Genomic DNA, 24,209 nt, shown 5'->3' on the forward strand with positions numbered 1-24,209 from the left:
TTCCAGTGCAATATGGCTTAGTTGTTTGATCGGTCGATAGGTCAGTAACACGGAAGTCGCTATATACATATAGCAATAAATGGCAATACCTAATCGTGAGGTAACCTTGAAGATGTTTTAGTATGAAGGAAATCCACGTGACAGACGCCACTCTTTCATTAGCACGATGATACATAGTAGTAAGATATTGTTATACAACCGTAGTAGTAGTTACTTTTATTTGCTTCATTTTATCCCTCATATTCGTCATACATTGAAGAATGATTATACACCATAAAACTTGATGCACGTTGACCACTTCAACGTCTATGGTGTGTGTCTAAAGCTTTTTGTAGAACCCAACACTTGAGGGTTTTTATTAATTTCTAAAATCCGGCTATAATTATTTCAATACCATCTATTGAATATGTTGTTTCATAAAAAAAACTCTTGGTAATTTCAGCACGATTCCGAACTGTAGATGATTTACCGCAGATAAAACCTTTGTCATTACCAATGAATAGTTTCCAATTATCTGTTTTAAGTTTAAATTTTCCAAAATACTCATTCCTCATTTATGCAAAGAGTAATCATTTATAAATAGATGGGATAAAACATCTTCCACACTTTGTACATATGTATATATGTATGTATGTGCAAGTGTGTGTAATATCTTGAATATTGGCTGATGATTTATGGTTTGGAAAACTGATCCCAAGAACCGTTCATGTGAATTTTTTTATTGCAGTAAAAAAAGAAATGAACAAGATCTTAGTTTTTTTCAGCCGGAAATTGTCCATTGGCGTACGCACAATTGAACGTTGAGCATTAACGTCAAAATCTAAATTTTAGAGTACGATCAATAGAATTATTTGAAAATAAATTAAATGACATAAATGTAAAGTTTACAGGAGGATATTCACATAATAATAATGCGGGTGAAATATGTAGCGATTTGGCATTCTATGAAATTGGGTTTTTAAAGGTTTTGTATAAAACACACCCACTTTGTTCGAGAAAGGGTGCTACCGTTACATTTAAGTAGAAGTGTACAATTTTTCTCGAGAATATGAGCACTTTTTAGGACTAACTTAACTTTCAGTATCTACTTGAGGATAAAGGAGATAGTACCCCAAAATGTACAGGAAAATCCTTTTGGGTTTGAGATTCTTACCTAAAATTCTGTTTTTTAATAGTATTAAATTAAATTTACTTGTTGGAGGTGCCGACAACTCTACATAGTTCTACAAATTTAAAAGTGGTGTCTGCATCTCTCTTACTAATTTTAGCTAGCTAACGGTCAACCATTTCAAAATACGTTCCGGGCATTATTAACGGCTTCAGTAGCATTCTATTAACAACTCGGATCGACCTTCTATGGTGCTATTACGGCATACAATCAAGTATTGTAATGGAGAAGGACCAACTCGTTCCAGTAAATAGGATTGCTTGCTATTCACTTGACTGGTATAACAACTCGCACCGAGTATCCTGCTGGAATACAAAACACCAATTCACACAAGAGGAGTACTACAAGAAAGTACTCGGTTTTAGTTACTCGTATGAGTTATTAAATGGATATTATCGTTCTCAGAATGTATCCAACCCAATAATCTGATGCACCTATACGAAATCTAATCCTCAAAATAAATGCTATTCCAATATCTGTTGAAATAGTAAAATAATAATAAACAGTTTGCTGACGGTCTTACTAGTTACTAGTAATAGCTACAGTGGCTCAAAGTCTTTTATTTCGGTTGAATTTACTTTTTTAGTTTTGTATATAAATCCCAGTTACCCGGGGCACAATAGTTATTTTTTTCTGACGATTGAAGGTGCCCTAAGTCCGCATCCAGTTGATGTTGAACTAGACCAATATTGAAGAAATTTTCTTCCACATTTGTGATCCACGGACTCGTCATTTTGCGCTAAGAACCCAAATCAGAAAGGAGTGGATAACGGTTGCATCATGTGTTTGCGATTATGCATAATAGGAACGATTACCGCTTTTCCGAAGGCGGAGGCGAGGGAGCGTCTGATGACTTGTCTCTGCCTTGGACGAAAGTGTTTTTTTCGCTCCTCGAAATGTTTTTAATTTTTCCTTTTTGGTTAATTATAAAATAAAATAGACGAAGTCCTGGTCATAAGGTCACTAAGGTCTGTCAAGAATGGATGAAAGTTTTCTCTTTTTCTTTTCTAGTTGAATTTTTGGCCACGTATAAATAGGACAGTTGCAAACAAAGTTCCCCTCATAGGAAATACCTAAAATCTTTCATAACTGAACCATTCACCTTCTGGTTTCTCGATTTGTTTTACTTCCGCTGCAATTCAAAATTATTACAATACTGTTTTGAGTTTACAGTCATATTTACAAGGTGTTCTAAGACTACCAAATAAACAGTATCATGATCAACGGCGCAACAACCGGTATCCGGTCTAGGCCTGCCTTAATAACGAACTACAGACATCCCGGTTTTGCGCCGAGGTCCACTAATTCGATATCAATAAAAACTGTCTGGCGTCCTAACCTACGCCATCGTTCCATCTTAGGCAGGGTCTGCCTCGTTTTCTTTTTCTACCATAGATATTGCCCTTTTAGACTTTCCCGGTGGGATCATCCTCATCCATACGGATTAAATGACTCGCTCACCGTAACCTATTGAGCCGGATTTTATCCACAACCGGACGGTCATGGTATCGCTTATAGATTTCGCCACTGTGTAGGCTACGGAATCGTCCATCCTCATGTAGGGTGCCAAAAATTCTTCGGAGGATTCTTCTCCCGAACGCGCCATTTCTTCTTGCTAAGAACCCAAGTCTCCGAGGAATACATGAGGACTTGCAAGATCATTGTCTTGTACAGTAAGAGCTTTGACCCTATGGTGAGACGTTTCGAGCGGAACAGTTTTTGTAAACAGAAATAGGTACTGTTGCTTGACAACAACCGTGCGCGGATGTCATCATCGTAGCTGTTATCGGTTGTGATTTTCGACCCTAGATATGAGAAATTATCAACGATCTCAAAGTTGTATTCTCCTACCTTTATTCTTCCCGTTTGACCAGTGCGGTTTGATGTTGTTGATTGGTTGGTCGATATCGTCAGCATAGGCCAGTAGTTGAGTGAACTTAAAGAGGATCGTACCTCTATCATTTACCTCAGCATCACGGATCACTTTCTCGAGGGCCAGTTTAAAGAGGACCCATGATAGTGCATTCCCTTGTCTTAGACAGTTGTTAATGTCGTATGGTCTTGAGAATGATCCTTCTGATTTTATCTGGCCTCGTACATTGGTCAGGGTCAGCCTAGTCAGTCTTATCAGTTTCGTCGGGATACCAAATTCACTCATGGCAGTGTACAGTTTTACCATGGCTATGCTATCATAGGCGGCTTTAAAGTCGATGAATAGATGATGTAACTGATGTCCATATTTCAACAGTTTCTCCATCGCTTGCCGCACAGAGAAAATCTGTTGAGTGAAGCCTCTTTGGTATGGGCCAGTGATGTTCTGGGCGTATGAGGCTATCCGGCCTAGCAAAATACCGGAGAATATCTTATAGATGGCACTCAGCAACGCGATATCTCTATAATTGCTGCACTGTGTGATATCTCCTTTTTTATGTATGGGGCAGATAATGACTCGTTGCCAATCATCAGGCACTGATTCGCTGTCGCATACCTTGAGTATAAGTTGATGAATCACTTAGTGTAACTGGTCGCTTCCACATTTAACCAATTCGGTTACGAATGCTGCAAATAAAAGGAAGGAGAACTAGCTAAAATAAGGTAACTCCGGCTCGTGATGCAATACCTAATGGTAGAATCGGCCCGAGGAATAGGGGGTAGTTTTAGGTGAAAATCCCACACTCTGGCGTGTCCAGACCAGAGTCTTTTGAAAATTTCTACCTCGTTAAATCATCATCAATTTGAATAAGGTTCTGTTTTCAACAAAAGTGGATGTTGGTATATATATCCATTTGTGGTTGATAGACTCTGGAACCGTTCAACCGGTCGCCATGAAAATTTATATATATTGTACCATATTTTGTAATAGAGAAAGTTTTTACACTATATAATTCGCCACCAGACGACGCTGCAAGGGGTGAACTCCTACATCGTTCTCCCGATCGCCACGAAAATTGCTGTTAATATGCATTTTGCCATGGAAAATTGCTTGGTCTTATCAATGTGTGTGCTTCAACGGATCAACTTATACATCGTTCAACGAGTCGCCATTACAAATAATGATTGTGATGTGAGACATTAATCTGACAATTAAAAATATCCCTCAACAAATCGAACATGGGAAGGTCCACCATATATGCATGGCAACTGCGAATCAGTAGAGCTGTTGAAATATCTGAAAAACAAGACTCACAACTAGAAGTAGAACTAAACAAAGTCTCTACTTCAAGAGAAGCCGAAACATGAAAGGAATAATACGCCATTAAACCGGATTAAGTGCTGCTAAAAAATCAGAAAAGTGAAATGCACGATTTGACAAATGGCGAGTTTGAGCTTTCATTTCAAGGGCTGCCAAAATATTTCAACAACATAGTGTTCGATCAAAAGCGTCTACTTTCAGAGCTGTTGCAACTCCCGAAGAGCAAGATATGCGACGTGAAGCCGAATGAATGCTCACGACTTGCTCCATCAAGATTGAGAATTGAGAGAAGACAGACATATTGGTTTACTTCTTCCTGTATCTGCCGGGTTTAGCTAGTTTTCTTCCAAATTTTCTTACAAAATGGAAAATTAAATTAATTTTTCCATATAATTTCATACTGTACTCAATTTGTGGTAACCCACTCATAAAAAACAACACCAAATATCTGACCCCAAGACAGAGAATAGGTAGAAACCATTTTTAACTGTTAGATAATCCACATAATAGACTTTTTTAACTTTGATTCATTGGAAGACATCATCAACACTTGAGTGCAGTTGATCTTTAAGGTTTTGTGTAAAACAAAACCTTATTAAAATCGATTCAATGTCTGCCTGTCTGTCACACGCAGTTTTCTCCAAAGCGGCTAAACCGATTCGAACGAAATTTGGTGGAAATTTGGGGATTTGAAAATTTTTTTCACCGGATATAATTGTGTAGGGTATTAAATGAAAGGTCTCGATTTGTACTTTCCGAAACGGACATTAGTTTTGGCATAAATTGCAAAGTGCGTGAGTAAGGAGTCAAAATGTACGCACTTGAAGTGAAACAGGAATCATTTTCGGAAACTACCCAACCTAAAATCCTTAGATGAAATCTAGGCCTCAAAATATGTCTCATTCCAATATCTGCTCAAATAAACTTACTAATAGTATATTACTACTTTTTAGAAATTGACTAAAAAACTCCCCTTAAGTTCATCCTAGGTATACTAAACTTTGCACCGGCATAGAGGACAGCCTCATCCATACACATAACAAGCTCCATGAAAATCCAACTATTAGTGTCAAAGTTATAGCAGTTCAAACTTATCAATTTCGTGCAAATTAACAGCATCCCAAGCCATACAAATAAGATGCTGACGTCATAATTAACAAAAATAATTGAAATTCGAGTGAAATATTAAAATTCTATTCAAGAAGAATCTAATTCTCCCTACCCCTTTTTTATATTTGATGTTGGTTAAATTGTTGGCATTTGCTAATAATATTAAACTCAGAGTGTGAAGCGAATGAGGTTGACCATTATCAACACAGGGCTTTACATCAAATGATTTATTTAAATCGCTTTCTAGAAAATAGAGGGCAATGTAATTTGCAGCTATATCACACGCAGCTGTCGTACACTCGTCGCTCCTCACATCTTTTTCTTTTTCTTCAGCCTTCAGTTCAGGGTTGGCTCGTCGTGATCGGTTTCGTCATTTTATTTTATCAAATGCCTGATGAGCATGTAATCGCGAGACCTTTAAATCCCCATCCAGTCTATCAAGCCACCATTGTTTTGGCCGGCTTTTTGGTTGCTTACTGTTGACTTGAATGTTCTGACCAATACTGGTTGTTGAATTCTCGTTAGCGTGAATTACGTGACCATACAATCGAAAAGCGCCTCTCTCACAGTTTTTCCACGATCGGTGCAAACCCGTATCGACCGCGGATATTCTTATTTCAGACGTGATCAAAACGTGTCACGCCACCAGTGCAATGCAACATCTTCGTCCCCATTACCCATTACCCATTTATAGTCGGTCAACACTCAGAACTATAGAGAGCGGCAGACGGACGAGATTGCGGTAAATTTTAGATTTGGAACGTGCGCTGATACGTCGATCACAAAGAAGACCAGTTGGGGAATGCCACTTCATCCAGGTTGCGTTAATGCGTGAAACAATTTCATTACACAGTTCTCCATTGGCTGATAGCATTGACTCGAGATATTTAAATCGCTGAGTTTTGGCAATGGCAGTAACCTGCCCCTCGAGATATTTAAATCGCTCAGTTCTGAAATTGGCAGTAACCTTCTCAGAACTGAGCGTTTTCAATACCTCGAGTCAATGCTATAAACCAATGGAGAACTACGTCATGTTCATCACATAGGGAAACACAAAACCTTTTATACCTGAAGCATCAAGCTTCCGGTTTCCCGACTTGTTTATTATTAGGGGTTTCTAAGAAGTTGAAAAAGTTAAATTAGAAGAATAAAATTACCAATAAATTCAACTCCCATTCTAAGTCAGCTTCTAATAAATATACTTCATCTTTTATACCAGTTACCCCTTCTGCGTGGCTGTATTGCAATTCCGAGTGAATACGCATATTTTTTTCAAAACGCTGAAAGTTTCTTTTGCATGTCATATTAGGAAATCAAATTCATAGTGAGTTGACATTTTACGAAAAATAGATATGATTTAAGGAAAAATCGCTACGAGTTACACCTATATACATTGATATTTGCTATGATTCATTGTTTCAGATTATTTCATTCCTTCGTTTGGTTCCTTATTTCCCAAGGGCGTCTAATTTAGCTGTCATTATCCTCGTAACACGTTATGCATTGCTCTAAACCCTACTTTTCTCTAATTATAACGGATTATTAATTAATTTTTTGAAGATTTTCTAAAATATACGCAGCGTAATATGTGAATATTGCGACAGGAGTAAGATCTAAAAACTAAATTAAGCTATGTAGGTTGAAAAACATTAAATATATAACACTGTACGTGCAATAAATGATTGCATGAGAATTTCCCGAAAAACATACATAGTTCCAATTTCATACAAAAGAAAATTGCAGCACAAACTTCTCAATTCGTTTCCTGTTTGTTTGCAGCGATGAGTGAAAACTTGAAGAAATTCTCAAAAAGAGGGAGGAAACCTGTCCTTCAATGTTCTAGATTTGCTTAATTTATAATTTGAAAGTGTTTCAAACAGAATTCAAAATATTTCACTACCGCCAATTTGTTTACATCTACAGGAATTTTATGTGGATTTGGTGGAAATTCAGCACAGTAAGCTTCGAATTCCATTGCACAATGCAAATCGTAATTCAATCGCACCCGGAACTTTTGCACAACTATTAGCCCCTATTTGTTGCTTAAGTACCCTTCCCAATACAAAAGCTAAATCAATCAATCAACTGAAGTACTTTTGCTCGACACTTTAAGGCGCAATTAAGTCAGTGCAATATTTACTTTGTGTGCAATGCACTGCGCTTGGAAAATCAAATGAAACTAATTATTACTCCAGACATCACAGATGAAGGAATTCTTCTCGTGGTAAGCATTGGCGCCATGACGTCGTAGTTGATTTTCAGTTCTTAACTGGAAAAACGGACCGGAGAGGAATCTTTAGAAAATTCAAATAAACGTTTTTACACTTGATAGAATAACCGTTCATGGAGATGAACAGATTGCACTTTTCAATTTTCCTCGACAGAGAGAATACAGCTTCTGTCGGCTTGTTTAATGCTATTTTGGTTTGAAGGGAATCGAAAGTATTTTCAGCTTGTTATGCAAAGATGTTTAGTGGATGCATGTAAGCCTAGTGATGATTGTATGCAGTTCCATGGCAGTCACTTGCGAATGCACTTCTCTAATTATGGTCATCGTGAAACATTGTAATAGACGCGAAAAGGGAAAATGCTTAGCGCATTGTGAAAAAATTTATTTGTAAATTATAATATATCAGATGAAGCAACTTCGAAATACCATATATTTTATAGAGTTCAAAGAAAATTCAATTAGGAGGAGTGAGAGCGAGAATTTTAGGAGTGGCTTCATTTAAAGTTGCCCTACTCGAAAATGTATTTTTTTATATGTGATCAATTACCAACTTGTTTAAGGAATGTGCAATTGATACAAGGTCTTAAGCTTCAATACATTCATAGCGCTAGTATTTCAACTTCACTAGTTATTTAGTGGAATTGAATGTAAACATGCACCTACTTGAATTTCTATGTTTAGAGGATCCCCCCTTTTTCGTTCATACTCCGCATTACAAGTCGTAACCTTCAAAATGTCCACTAAAGTTTGAGCAGGTGTTTATCCAAAAAACATATAGGCAAAATAATCCTAGAACTCTGAAGATATGCAATCATCCAATTGACACACTTATTTAATGGTGTCTTATGTGGTAGCTACTTTCCCAAATGCTGGAAGTTATAACGAATAATGATGATTGCGAAGGAAGTAAAGAATCCTACATACCGATAAAACAGCTCCCTTCGCTATCCAAGCTATTGGAAAAACTGCTATATCCAAACTTGAAAATCTGGACAAAAACGAAATGATTCCTTCTCACCAGTTCAGGCTCTGGAAAAAAACGAAACTCTCAGAAAAGTTAGTCGATTAACCTCCCAGATAAGCTGGGCTTGGGAAGATATACTACTCGATCGTATTACTTGGCATTGCACAAGCATTTGACAAGGTCTCATCTGTAAAATCAAAGAGGAGTCGTATTTGACTCGCGAAAATCCAACATTAAAGCTTAGATACCTCAATACAGTGTCCTGGGCCCTTTGCTTGCTTACTCAAAACAATTTTCCAAGCTGCAATTGGAATTTAATGTGCTGATATAACATATATATAGCGATTAAGCCAATTCGGACTTATAGTGCACAACTTTGGGACTCTGCGCGCACATCCAATATCGGTGGTGATGGATGTCCACTAGTTTTAGACTTAACATTTGATAACTTTTTGTTATTTTCTATTAGGCCAAAATAAAGGAAGCGCAATAAAAAAATATGTTTCAACGAATTTAGGGTTAAAGTGTGTTTGACCCTGGTTCGTCCTCCTGACCTCTAATTGTCACACTTTTTATAATGGGAACTGACAATTTTAATTATAACTTTTTGTCATTGTTTCAGATCAAATATTTTCTGCTTGAGCACTACTAGTGGAAGAGATGCGAGATTTTTTCCTTATATTTGCTATTGGATTATTTGGATTTCTTGCTGTACCTGAAATCAGCGCGAAAGAAGTTTCGTAAGTATACCATTTATTCTATATTCATTGGTAATACAGTAGAAAGTTACAGGACAACCTTAACTCCACGTGGAACTATGTTATTCACTGCATTCAGTGGGATTCACAGGTCTCGCCTTGCTACCAAATTTCATATCAATAAGAGTAACCGCATCTGAGATAAAAGGTGTGACAGACAGACAGTAAACCGATTTTAACAAGGTTTTGTTTTACACAAAACCTAAGAAATTGAAAATAACTGGTTGTGCCATGCGTGGTTCATTTAAGTCGAAAATTCCCGGGACATTTTAATCATAAGGAACAATCCTCGTTTCCAGGATCGTTTCAACTCAAATCATTCCAATAAGTTTATATCAGTAGTTGGCTATATCAGTATTTAGCCTACGATAATATAGACTGCAGAATAATCATCGAATTTCAGATCCTACCTTCTGTATATGCTTGGTTGATAAGAGACATGATGGAAAGTAATTACGAAGCTATGAGGAAACGAAACGAATCGGGACAGCGCTATGGTAGAAGAGAGTACTCAAAGTAGGAAATAGTTTTACGCCAGAGGTAGCATCTTTGTAAAATTCACACAATTGTGAAATATTCAGCGCTTCATAGAAAGCAGGTTCATTAAACGTTGGTACCAGTCCCAAGTGACTTAAAGTCAATGAATGGAAAATCAAATACAAAATTCGAATATGGAAAATTACCCGTGTGATGGTTTTCGCAGCAACGATCTTCATTGCGTTTTTAAGCTGACTCCACTTCAGATCAATACTATCGGCTCCCAGTGGTGGTTCGGCGTTACAGAATTTATTCTTTTAACGACTTATTTCCATGCAATTTCTGGCTGGAGTGACTTTGCTACTCCTTATTTAGTATTCGGCCTCGATAGCTTATTGTAACGAGATAGTGGTGGCTAGCGCAGTATGAACGCAGGCTAAGGATACTAGATACAGCTTGGTTTTCAATGAGGATGTGAGACTAGACTGGATTGAGCTGAACGTCGTCACATCTGGTGACACTTATGTTCACTTGTGGATTCTACGGTGAAGGGAACAAGCCGATTAGATTGCTCCAACCGAATTCTATGCGCGTGTTCCCGTTCTCGTTAGTTACTCCGTGAAGGCTAGGATTCCTAGTGGTTTCACGGTGGGTCCAACTATAATACTTTCCAATATTTCTTCGTTTTTTATTTCTGTGCATACTACAAACTTAATAATAATCTAGTAAATTTGATGGGCTTAATTATGTAGAATTTAGGCCCCTCTGTATCTGCTTTCCGTTAATTTGGGAAACATATTCAAGCATCAAATGAAATGTCCAATACACGAAATGAGTATCTTATTTCAACATCGTTTCGCATCTCATGTTCCATTGATTAATTGAAAATCAACATAAATGTCTACGCGTACTTCAGGACATTCCTTGAGCCCAAACAAATTTCAAGATCTTAATTTTATGGCATATATTCAATTCTCTGAACCGTTAAATAGTAAAGTAGTCTTCACTTGAGCTGTAATACTGAAACACAAAATTTTCTAACTATAAATTCTTGTCGCCTAACCACTGGTGCAGTACAGAGCGCCCTACTTGATTTTTCCAAAAATAAACATTTTCCACTACATTTTCGAATTGAAGTAAAAAAGACGACAGTTGTCGATGACTTTTTATACCGTGTTCTGCACTTATGGACGCATTAGGATATTTTACGAATATAGTATGACATGATATTATGTTACAAGTGTTTAAAGCTTGAAGTGGTGATATTTAATGACGACACTGATGGGCTATAAAATCATTAATATGATTTTGGTTCTGGAGCATATGTCGGAGATAAATTGTGAATATTCTGGTAGGATCTTCTGATTTGAATCCAGTTCATATCATCATTAAATTCTGTTCTGAACATTTATAATTTGACTTATTTTGTAGCGTGTCCCTGATTATTGTATCTATATAAAAAACCTTAAGCGTTAACTGCGTTCTTTACGAGTATAATCGAAAGGCACTTCAAAGAAAGAAAGATTGGCTTCAAAATCATTTTCTAGAGTAAAAATTTACACTCTAATTGCAGTTAGACCTTTTGCGAAGGGATCAGTACAAACGTCTTGTTTGGTTATATTTTTCTAGCTTCGATGTATGTATTTATTCTACGTTGGACTCGATCGAGGTGCATTGTAACTTGTTTCCCACTTAAGTGTTAAGGTAATTCCAGCTTTCAACACCCACTTTCCCCGCTTGTAATGACGTGGATTTGATTTGTGATAGTTCGATATTTTGCTGGGGAATGTACATCATCTTAACATGTGTGGGTACGTGATTTACTAACACCTCTACATAACTTTACTGGTCATTCCCTTTTCTTTAACAGCTTGCGGATTTATTACAGATTAATTCTCAAGCTGGAATAAAATTGCTTAGTGGACACTGTTCAGTTAATCCTCATTTAAATACTAAGACATCCTATTCTCCGGGCAAGCTAATCCCACAACTAAACCAGCCCCTCTTTCTCGCTGTGTAACGATAAGATCATTTTCATTAGCCATATTCAACTGTGGAAAACTTAACAATGAACTTCGCTTTCCTGCAGGTAAAGCAGGAATCGAAACGGATGGTTGGGGATGATATTGTTTTCAGCTGTAATTCATCAACAACATAACTGCCGGTTTACTCAAATGTACCTCAACTGTTTCTAGGTCACCTCGTCCGCTGTCTTGCTTTGCAGAACTGTGACCCCCTGGTAAGTCATTCTGGGATAGCGGTTTCCATTGCATAGTGTAATCCGTGGTGGATTTGTCGCTCCTCAAGGAATGACCTACCCGTTGCCACTTTTGTCATCTTATCAACACACGCACGAGCATCTGATCAACACAGTCCTTCATTTATTGTTATCTCAGGCACTGACGATGACGCAGATATGTTTTGATGAAACCTTGGAACTTTCAAGTAACTTCTGACTTCCCGTGTGTTACTCCCATAAAATAGTACAGAACAAACGTTGGCACGGAACAGCCTCAACTTGATCTTTATGTTGGATAAAACAGCGAAGACGGGTATAGTGTTGCTAATATTATTAGTGATATTAAGTTTGGTGCCACCGTCGGCAGAAGAGTGCTAAGAGTGGTTAAGGTTCACGACACGGTCAAGGAGCAAGTAGATGTCAACAGCGTAGTCGAAGTACTTTGGTAAAGACGATAGTCTCCTCTGTTGTCGTAAAATTTCTACCAATTAAAATTGTCGGTTGAGGACCTTACCTGGGGAAAAGCTGATTACGATATTAAGGGGGTTATCCCGTGTGTCGGATTCGCGGAATCGAATTTTTTTTGGCATCAGTTATATCTAGATATAGTGTAGAATACATGGCCAAAGTGATTTTTCGATATTCGGAGTCGTTCGGAAATTATAGTGTTAAACACGTGATAATTCACATGCCAGATTTATGTCGATCGCCGTAATAATGCTCGTATTTATCGATCCGAATGTCATTCGAATGACTTCGCTAAAAGGGCAACGCTGTACATGTGTTTCTTCAAGAAACGTAAGATTTATGGATTTGGTATCGCAGCTTAAGGGTCAATTAAGGTTTTATAGCTAAAAATCGCATTCTACTTTTTAAATGCGTTTTTCTCGAATCATAACCCAAAATCTATCAATCTAATCTTATTTAGAACGTATTTCTACGGTCCGCAAACTAGGATAATTGCGATTTGTTCAGTAGTTCTTTTTTTATTCATTGAAGAAGCCGTGAAAAAAACACCAAAATTCACAAAAAAAAATTTAACACGTCACCAAAAATTTACCCTTTAATATTTTTTAATGATCCTAGTTTGCGGACTGTAGTTAAGTCCGTACGTTAAAATGCCGTTCATTTTTTTTTCTTTAAGATGATCACAGCGCCCTCTAGCGTGGGAGCAGAAAAGCACCTTTTTTGGAGATGGGTGTACAAATTGCCCTGTATTTCAATAACCAACTATGCGATCGGGATGGGAAAATTACTATGCACACTCAAGATATTAGTAAATCTATGGTGGAAAATTCATATTTGTATCTTTATCCAGTTCATCACAAAAAATTTCTAAAAAAAGCCAAAAAAACGGCCTTCACACGGGATGGCCCCCTTAAACTGATCAGATTTATCTCAATAAATCGTTTTTGCTCACTTCAAACTTCAGAAAATCACCTTCCTCAAGCAAAGACAGATGAATATTGAGAAGTGGTTACATTCTATCCTGCTCATTCAGATCATTAAGCAATACTCAAAGTATGGATACTTCTGTGTACTGGTTAATTCCATCGCAGAATTTAGTTTGATGATAGTGTTTGGTTTACGTCGCTGAGCACATTGAGCGTTGAAAAGTCTTCGCACATATTTTCTCAGTCTGGCTAAATTCTTATTTCATCAGGGTATATCCCTTGGTGAAGTGATCGGCTCAACTGGACAGCTGGTTTTATATAATTTTTTGATGAGCTTGTTGTTATCTGTCATTATTTCTAACGAATTACAAATACTTGATGTCTGTACTCACCTAATTCGCCCTTGCTGTCCCTATCTAGCTGTAGAAAAGTCGTGCTATTTCTCAAGTATCTTCTTAGAACAATGTGACTTAGGTATGATACATAGAAATAACATTTGTTATCCTGGGATTCCTGGTTACAGTTTGTATTTCATAATTGCCCTCCCTACGGCCTAGGAAGTCCACCCATAAGAGTAGTTCCCATGACTATATCTAAGGCATTCCTATGTTTCCTACATTATGTTTTTTACCCTATTACGAAAGTTAAATTTAAAAAAGCACTCCTCCCTTTTTCTGTTAGTGTCTTTAGTACCCCAAACCTCTCTGATTCTCGAATTCCCGTGCATCTGTTTGTTCGAAGTTATCTTATCAACATGCAACGGTCTTTCAGGCTCAAGTGTATGCGGTGTTAATGGCGGCAACTTGGATGATTGACGGGCGATTGAATGGCAGGCGCATCGCAATCTGTAGCGATAGTCAAGCTGCATTGGGGGCGTTGAGCAGACCTTTGCTCACTTCAAAAATTTTTCAGGATTCTTCTCTCGAACGCGGCCAAGAGTTCGCAATTCTTCTTGGTAAGAACCCAAGTCTCCGAGGAATACATGAGGACTGGCAAGATCATTGACTTGTTCAGTAAGAGCTTTGACCCTATGGTGAGACGTTTCGAGCTGAAATAGTCTCTGTTGGCTGACACAACCGTGCGCGGATTTCATTTTTGACCCTAGATAGGAGAAATTATCAACGGTCTCAAAGTTGTAGTCTCCTATGTTTATTCTTCCCGTTTGACCAGTGCGGTTTGATGTTGTTGCTTGGTTGATTTTTGGTGCTGACGTCGCCACCATATACTTACTCTTGCCTTCATTGATGTGAAGCCCAAGATCTCGCCTCAATTGCCGCCTGCTCGATCTGGATGAAGGCAGTTTGTATGTCTCGGGTCATTCTTCCCATGGTGTCGATATCGTTAGCATAGGCTAGTAGTTGGGTGGACTTAAAGAGGATCGTACCTCTTGTATTTACCTCAGCATCACGGATCACTTTCTCGAGGGCCACGTTAAAGAGGACGCATAATAGGGCATCCCCTTGTCGTAAACCGTTGTTGTTGTCGAGAGTGATCCTTCTGCTTTTATTTGGCCTCTCACATTGTTCAGGGTCAGCCTAGTCAGTCTTATCAATTCTCTCATAGCCGTGTACAGTTTTACCCTGGCTATGCAATCATAGGCGGCTTTAAAGTCGATTAAAAGATGGTGCAACTGATGTCCATATTCCAACAGTTTTTCCATCGCTTGCCGCAGAGAGAAAATTTGATCTGTTGCTGATTTGCCTGGAGTGAAGTCCCTTTGTTATGGGCTAATGATGTTCTGGGCGTATGGCGCTATCCAGCCTAGGAAGATAGCGGAGAATATCTTTTAGATGGTACTCAGCAACCTGATACGACTATAATTGCTGCGCTGTGTGATATCTCTCTTTTTATGTATGGGACAGATAATGTTTCTTTGCCAGTCGTCAGGCATTGATTCGCTGTCCCACACGTTGAGCACAAGTTGATGAACCACTTGGTGCAATTGGTCGCCTCCATATTTAACCAATTCGGCTGTAATTCCATCGGCTCCTGGCGAATGACGATTTTTAAGCGGATGACTCTTTTTTCTATACTTGGTGGTGGCAGTATTTGTCCGTCGTCTTCAGTTGGTGGGACCTCCAACTCGCCAATGTTCTGGTTGTTCAGTAGTTCTTCAAAGTATTCAACCCTTCGCTCCAATATGCCCATTCTGTCGGAAATCAGACTTCCCTTTTTGTCTCGGTAGGATGAACATTGAGGAGTGTAAGGCTTCATCCTGCATGTTCAATCATACTGAATTAATTTTATTGTTTCAATTGTGAGATCCCTCTTCCAAGCCATCAACTACCCAAAGCGGTCACTACCCGTTTCAGCACCTTTCCCACAGTACTTAAAAAATTGAAATGGTTCGCCTTAACGTTTACTAGCTACAGATACCTAAGTTACTTACGGCAGTCACGGTCCGTTGCTGAGGGAATAGACCCAGCATGATGATTAAATAAGAGCACGTAATCCCTCATATCACTGTGGTTGGTTTATTCGTTCTATCTTCTTCTATCTCTGTTGATTGGAATGAGGGCTAGGCCATTCTCTATTCAACCAACGATGGGGTTTCTGCTGGAAATGTACATCATGTTATCATTGTGGTACGATTTAAAAAAAAACCTATTAGCAATCATGGGAAAACAGGCCGCCGAAGTATGTTCTCAAAATTCGTCGCTTGTTTACTCCTTTGTAGAGTATAGAGTATCTATGCAGGCTCTTTCTTCTTTGTTATTTTTTTATTACAATTTCAATGAAACTGCTCTTCAGTTTTACTGTGCAAGTGGTAAGGCTACAGAAGCTAGGCAACACAAAGGCAAACAAAAACATATATGACGCACCAGGGTAGCACGATCGAAGGAAAAGTAGAAAAGTAGTGGTCAAGGTGAAAATCACCTTTTCTCCTCCGCCCCTCGCCAGGTCTGTTTATTATTATTAAAATTATTATTTCCCTTGGGTGTGCATATGTTTTTTTCGTTTTCTCAAGGCGCCACTTTCACCCCTTTAAAGACGATTCTTTACTACCCGCTAGTCGCGTGGGGTCCCCATTGAAAGAGGTCGCTAAGGAAGAGATAGTTGTCCCTAGTCTGAGCTTTGAATGAACAGCGATGTTTTCAACATGGAATTAGAAAAAAATAATTTAAAGAATTGCTTACTGCATGAGTTTGGTCTCAGACTTGAGTGAGAACAAATATGTGTGTGTCAGCAATTGTTTCGATGTTTTCGTAATGGAAGAAAGATGGATCGAACCAGGATGGGGAAGGCCAAATCAGCTTGAAAACGATGAATTGTTGCTGGTATTAGAGGAGGAGGATAAATTAACTGTTGCTGAACTATCAGAGAAAATCTGATCCCTGCGAAATTCGATTGCTGGGTTCTCCACGCGTTATCCCTAAGGAACAAGGAAGACCCCCTGTACAATCGCGTTTCATACCTAAATAGAACAAAATCGGAAAGCTTCCTTCCCTATTTGATCACTGGGGATGCATAGTGGATTCTTTACAATAATGGTAAACACCACAGAAATGTTTGCGTAAAACTGCCATCGACATCAGAAACAGAATTTCACTCTCGTCAAGTCTTATTGTGCGTTTGGTGGGATATTCGAATTAGTATTTACTGGAAACTCTTACCATGCAACCAAACCCTACCAGCAGAAGGATACTGGAGTCAGTTAGAGCGTCTCGAGGAAAAACGTTCATTCCTGGTGAATGGAGGGAATAGCATATTTTAGCAGCAGTTGGGTTAATTCTCGTACTCCCGTGTCCTCGCTCCTTTTAGAGTTTTACTTGGTCCGCTCCTCGGATAGAAAGGGAAGGACAGGTTTTCTTGATGAATACATTGTAAAATCGGATTTTTTTTCATGCAAGTGATCCCAATTTTTCAAAAAGGGAGTTTTTGTTGCTACCAGTTGGCAGTATATGATAGAGCATGAAGGAAAGTAAGATTAACATCTTCGTTCAAGTTTTACTTAAAACAAAAGAAAAAAAACAATGTGGACATAGCCAATAAGCCATTTACAATTCTGGTAGAAGTATCTAGGCAATCTTTCATGGAAAGAAGTGCAATGCATAGTACGGCCGAGCATCAATCGATCAATCAATCAATTTTAAGATCTATTTCAAACTTTTAAGTTTTTACTTAGTATATTTTAACTAGATCCAGTCGAAGACCTTGCAGGCGAAAGTGAGTCAAGGAAGACAAATAATCCCTGGTTAAAGTTAATTGAAACACAGAACCACAACATTATGCAAGTCAATTTGAAAGCTAGTAATGATCACCATCCATTCATTTTTTGATCAGATCGCTTAGCTTTGCTTGCTTACTGCACTATATGAATTGTTCATATTATTGACGACACCATTTTCTTTTTTCCAGCAATGCCGACATACAGTCAGCGATTGTCTCTTTAATCCGATCATTCAATCTTTTTGAAAATAAACTCGAACGCCATGAAAATCGCGAACGGGCTCTTGGTGATGTCATCAAGAGAGCCTTGCAGGCACTTCAAAAAGGTCAAAAAGTTTATGAGCCCATTAAAGGCATATTCACCAGACTCGATGAACGCGTCAGCCAAATTGAAACTATGTTAATTGCGGTAATATATCCATTAACCTACTAATAATGTTTTAATGAATCACAAATTCGTCTCTCTGCCAACAGCAAGAGGAAAAGTACAACGCGCAAACCGAGAAGTTAACGGACACCATCCAGGATATGTACAAGTGGATGAACACAAATGCAGCATGTGGTAAATCGTCTTCGGGAGGATCAAATGACCAGCAAACTAAGTTGATTGAAAAAATTGACATGCTGTCGGAGAATGTCGACCAATTGGCTAAGTCTTCACAGGGACTATTAGATAAAACTGATAAAATGATGGATTCTAAATTATCTTCAACGGAAGAAGTAATTTCAAAAATGGAAGATAAGTTGTCTCACTTCTATGTGACTGGACCAATAAGCACACCTTCGCCTATGGCCTGTCCTGATTCCGAAAGTAAGGTAATCAACTATCTGGACAAGATCTACGATAAAATTGGAGATATAAAGAGTTACCAAAAAGCTGACAGTAAACTGGCACCTTTAGACAAGGACTTCTTAGAGGGACTCAACAATTGTACTCAAAAATCAATCGCGGATCTTAAACAGGAGTTTGCTACTGCATCAGCTAGAGGTAAATGATTTGTCCCTTTCCACTAAGATTTTCCATTTTTTCTACTTTGTTTCATGTCTTTCCGCAGCCATGACCCAGATGAGCGAAAATTTCAAAGAACTCACTGACCAACTTTCGACCGACATTGCAAAAACCCCAACAAACACAAGTGACTCTAAATGTGTCTCTGACGATTTTTGTGCCGATGTGAACAAAAGCATTTCCGCTCTTCACGACAAACTGGAAGACTTCAATAAGTTCGATAAGGTCCTCCTCGCTACGTCCGATTATGTATTAGATACCCAACGTAAAGTTGAGTACGGTACACATCAAATTATCGGAAAAGTTGGAGACCTAATAAAATCCCAAAACACTGATCTCAACAACGCCATCCAAAAACGTTTCGACGACGTTGACGAGGCTATCATAACCAATCATAAAGAAGCTCTTCAGAATCTTAGCTCGATCATGGAGTTGGAAATTGGGCATGTTTGGCGACAGATTGAAATTATGCACGGCGAAATAGCTTATAGTAAAGATGCTTTAGAAAAGCTGCAAGATCAGACAGAATCGTATGTAAACGGAACAATTTCCACAATGGATAGTATGGGTGGGAAAGTAGCACAAATCACTGGCCGGATGAGTGAAGTCGATGAAAATTTGAATTACTTACTGGGAAGGCTATCGTTAGTTACACAAGAGTTCAATCAGATTAAGACTGGCCTGGGCAGTGCTTTGGATCAAATAAGGAGTAGTTTCCAAACAGTTCAGGATAAAATCAAGGATGTCGGGCCTGGCCCACACCCGATACCTGGTGATGCCGAAGCAAAGTAAAAAATGAGCAGCATACTCATGCGCAAACAGAGAATCGCTTACTTAAAGTGAAATAGATTTAGTAAATGTAGTACAGACGTACATTTACATGCATAATTTTTACAATGTATTACATCAAATACCAAATTTGTTTGAATATTTTCAATCACAAATTAGATTGGCATAATTCCAGTAAGAAGTGTTTTCTGTAACAGTACAAAACACGTGTTTGTACGCTAAGATATTATTTAATGATTTTGTAAGTTTAACGAGATCTTCGAAAAAGTAAATAAAGAAAGTTTTAGTTTAATAAACTTGTTTGAAGTGTTAGAATTGTACAGAATGAATTTAGTTATTCGAGCATTGAGTGTTGTTGCCCTTACCCCTGAATAGGCGTGATCGTTGACGATTTCCAAAATGTGTTTCAGCTCCCTCTTGGATTTCCCGAGGCATTTTCACTCTTCTTCCACTATTCTACCCCGTGTGTTCGTCTCGCCAGCCCTCTTGTGATAGTGGATTACATTGCATGACGCAGCTAGCAGTAGAGTTGTCGCCCTACCTTGATGGTCCATTGGCTGTCACTTCCGCTTCATCATCAACACATCTACAGAAATCTGGCTCATGCGCCAATCGAGCTCTTCCAGACAGGTGTTGAAGAAGGCTTGGAGCCTTCTAACAGTGGTGGTTACTTTCCATGTAGCAGAAAGAACATGATCGTGATTTTAGCTATGATAATATCAGTAGAGGAGGACAGTAGAAAAGCCCCCAAATATCCCTCCAGTTGTCGCACTCAAGACAGGTGCCCTTATTCGCAATCTTAACGATCATTTTCTTTTTCTACTTATTGGGAAATATCGCACATTCTCAGCATTCACGAAATAATAACTATGGAAAGATTAGAGTAGGTTTATGGAAAAGTTTCGCAGGGAGACCGGCAGGTTCTGCGGTTTTGCTGCGTTTGAATGCGTTGATGGCGAAAATAATTTCTCTTCTCTTCGGAGGAGCAGTTCGTCTCCGTGTGTTACTGTGGTTTGCTATATCATCCACGAGCAGAATTTAGAGTTCTCGTCGACCCATATTATATATAGAGAGCGGACGCCCTGTTCCCCTGGGAACAGTTACAACAGCGACATCCGAACGGAGGTAAGTGACCGTTAGAAGATGGTCTCTTTTCAGAAGACAACTTTTAAATTTACTACTGATCACGATATGGTCAATGAGATTAGATCTTCACAGCCAGCCAGTCGAAACCCAACTGACCTTGTGGCAGGCATTGTGCTCAAAGAGTGTGCCACCGATGACGAGGTGGTAAAACTTGCAGAAGTCTACAAACCTTTCGCTGTTGTTGTTACGGTCACTAAGACCACGCCTCCCTATCACATGTTGGAATGCAAAGCAGTCAGAACCCACCTTGGTGTCCAAATCACCAATCATTATCACTATGCAATCTTTAGGAAACCTCTCCCGAACTATGTGCAATTGCCCATAGAGAGCATCCTTGTGCTGCACTGCTCAATTGCAATGCTTCTTAACCTGGATAGGAATGTTGCACTCAATGTGCCAACTATATTTAGCAACCACCTTATCGAAGTAGCAGTAGACTAATGGGTGTTTCAAAACTATCGGACAGCTGTATGCATGCAATTTTAAGCAAATTTTAAGTAATCGATTCTTCGTTTTCTTAACATTTTAGTTTCACTATAATTTCTAAAAATAATCCCCACCTTTACAATATTAAAATCGTAATAACTCCAAAGCAGATTACTCACTGAGGAACCTATAACCACACCTGGCAGTTAGGTATAAGATGCAAATGCATCTAATGAGAAGAAAGAGAAACTTGAGATCCGATACGGATAACCGGCGGGAGTCGTCTGACTTGGTGACTGGTTCGGGCTCCCGGTTCGAATTCTAGGCGCAACGATGACCAGGAGCATTGCCCCGCTTGCTCCAGCTGTTTCACCACAACCTATGGCAACCACTTCAGCAGGTTCGCGTTGGCAGCGGATGAAGTGTACCGAGGAGATGATTCTCCTTATTATACGCTCCTACTATGAACTTGCGGCAAGGACAGTCACAACATTTTACCGCCACAGCGGGTCGCAGACCAGTACCGCTTTATTACTCGCAGCGATAAAATCCCGGGAATGTTATCGGCTTGAGGTCATCGCGGGAACTGGAGACCGAGTGTCGATGGGGGCAGAGGTGGCGGCAGCAACAATACCACGCCGCACTGGAGGCAATAGTTTCAATACTCGCCGAAGCACTCTTCTTTACCGTCCGGGAAACCGGAAGCTGAACGCTTCAGGTATGAAAGGTTTTGTGTATTTTTTTTATAAAGCCATTTGAGTGTGAATTTGTCCCAGGAGAACCTAGCACAAAATATATGCATATATTATGTAAGAATATTCACTTTCGCGTGATAATGACATTCAAAATCTTAAATCTGAAAAGAAACGGCAACTTTCACCTGTTATAACTTTGCTAGTAATAGTGTGATTTCCAGTAAACTTGGCAGGATCATACTCTATACTATAGCTTACATTGCTGCATTTCATGATTCTAGGATGAACTTAAGGAGGTTTTGCAGTCAATTACTAAAACTTATAGTTATATACTATTATTAAATTTATTGAAACAGATATTGATGTAGAGGTTATTTCGGAGCCTAGGCACCATATAGTGGCAGCACCATATAGGCCCCGCTTCGGAAAGTCCTAACCAAGACCTTTCATTTCATACCCCACATGACTATGTTTGGTGAAAAAAAAAAAGTGTATACCCTCCTTTTGTATGTATGTATGTATGTTTTACACAAAATCTCAAAAAGCAATTATGAAAATCTCAGAAATGGATCCTTTGCATAGACCAGATATTCCTAGGCTCTATGCCTCTCCAACAACTTCTATCTCAAACCAATGATGAGGTTGCATCTCGGCTGTGTGCTGATATGTCGCTGCTGCAACTACAATCACTTGTGTATTGTGGTACTGTTACGACTGTCAGATTGAACGGTCAGAAGATTCCCTTTCGCGTTATTGATTTGATTGACGATGAGATCCACCATGGAAAATTCGTTTGGAACATCGGCGGGACTCATTAGGCAGGACATTGCTAGACTGACTAAAATCAGCATGGCCAATGCCAATAGACGAGTGAAAAAAAGTGCAGAGTGTGTTCTGTCCGAGGAACAGAAGGGCTGCCAAGTCGGGTTAAGGAGTTGCAAAGAGCAACTCGTTATCGACTCAATAATTGTAGGAGAGGCAACAAGAGGCCGAAGAAACCTCTTTTGACAGCGTTCCGTACACCTGGCTAATTGATGTACTACGTCTATATTGCATTGATCCCAAAGTTAAAAAAGTCTTTGGCGATAGTCATGGAAAGGCGGCATACCACCTTATCAGTGCGTTCACCTGAGGTTGGCAATACACCAGAGCCAGAGCCCATTTATAGAGAGGCACCTCTCAAGGGGATTCAATGATGCTAGAGGGCATGGTTTTGAAATCAAATATGGACTAAATTTTAAATGTGAGCTAACACCCTTGATGTACTTAGATGCCATCAAGCTGTATGCTAGTACTGACGGAAGTCAGTCAGAAGTCTATTACGAATAGTGGACATGTGTAATGATACGAGTGGAAATAGGAGATCAAGTCGATCCCTTGAGTGGCCGATAACGACCTAGAGGGCAGAGCTATCCCAAAAAGCTAAACAATTTGGCAAAATTTGACCGTGAAGGTCCGCCCACGAAGATTGCAGCTCTATCAAAGCTCTCGGTCGACACGTTCTTGCACGCCTCTGTGCTAGCCAGGCTCGGGAATGTGGGGGGGTCCTTTGAGCGCTTTGATCCCTCACGCTTCATTACTAAAAACAACGTGTCTTTACCGGTGCGTGGGTCCGCACCGGTTTTTAAAATCGAATTTTACGTAAGAATTCACGACGGCCTATCGAATAAAACCAGAACGCGAGCTAAATTGGAAAATAAATATAAAAAAAAAAAAAAAACGGCTCGACCGCGCGCGTGGAGCCGTTTGTCTCCGGACCCGAGTGCCGCGATCAAGTAGTGGAAAATCCACGACGGATCACCTTCCCGATTGCCGTCCCTTCCGCCTCAGATCTTGAACGAGGCGCGGCCGGTGAGGTTCCCACCCTTCCTCGACATCCTCCGGCCAGTTATTATTTTAGAGGATGTCCCTTGTATAAGAATCCCGCGGGAGTAAGAAGGAACTAAGGGGAGGAAGTCCTCAAACTACCTTTGATTATTCACACATTAATGTACTTTTTCAAGCTTATGAACATAATACAAAGGAAAAAAAAAATTATTACAACCAAAAAGAAATTAAAATAAAGTTAATTAAAATGTAAGTTTAAGAAAAAGAAAATGAAAATAAAATAAGAGAAAAAAAAAAAAAAAGAAAAACAATAAATAACCAAAGTGTAAAATTTACCAACGAGAAGGGAAATAAACTAAAAATCAATACAAAAAAAAGAAAAGAAAAGAAAATAAACAAACCACTTACCCAAATGTCACTCCGCGCTCGGACCGATCCTTCGGGTACCTATTTCTTTTTTGTCTTTAAATTCAAATTATTTATAACTAAAAAATATATAGTCCTACAACAAAAAAAACTAACGTTAGTTCACTTCTTCTCTATGATTTCGTTCCTCATGCTTTTATGAGGGATTGTTTATACACAACGCGCAAATTTCGACACTAGATTTCAGC

General features: G+C 39.0%; 1 protein-coding gene across 1 annotated transcript in view; it reads left to right on the forward strand.

Moving 5' to 3' along the window:
- LOC119661655 overlaps positions 1-19,793 on the forward strand; it is a 29,650-nt gene extending 9,857 nt beyond the window's left edge. The window contains exons 2-5 of the mRNA XM_038071089.1: positions 9,288-9,405; positions 17,893-18,112; positions 18,178-18,691; positions 18,759-19,793. Of these exons, the coding sequence (XP_037927017.1) occupies positions 9,326-9,405; positions 17,893-18,112; positions 18,178-18,691; positions 18,759-19,504 (1,560 nt within the window). The 5' untranslated portion in view covers positions 9,288-9,325 and the 3' untranslated portion in view covers positions 19,505-19,793. The remainder of the gene's footprint in view (positions 1-9,287; positions 9,406-17,892; positions 18,113-18,177; positions 18,692-18,758) is intronic.
- The last annotated feature ends 4,416 nt before the right edge of the window (positions 19,794-24,209 follow it).

Source organism: Hermetia illucens, chromosome 1, assembly GCF_905115235.1.
Source record: "Hermetia illucens chromosome 1, iHerIll2.2.curated.20191125, whole genome shotgun sequence".
Classification (NCBI taxonomy): Eukaryota; Metazoa; Arthropoda; class Insecta; order Diptera; family Stratiomyidae; genus Hermetia; species Hermetia illucens.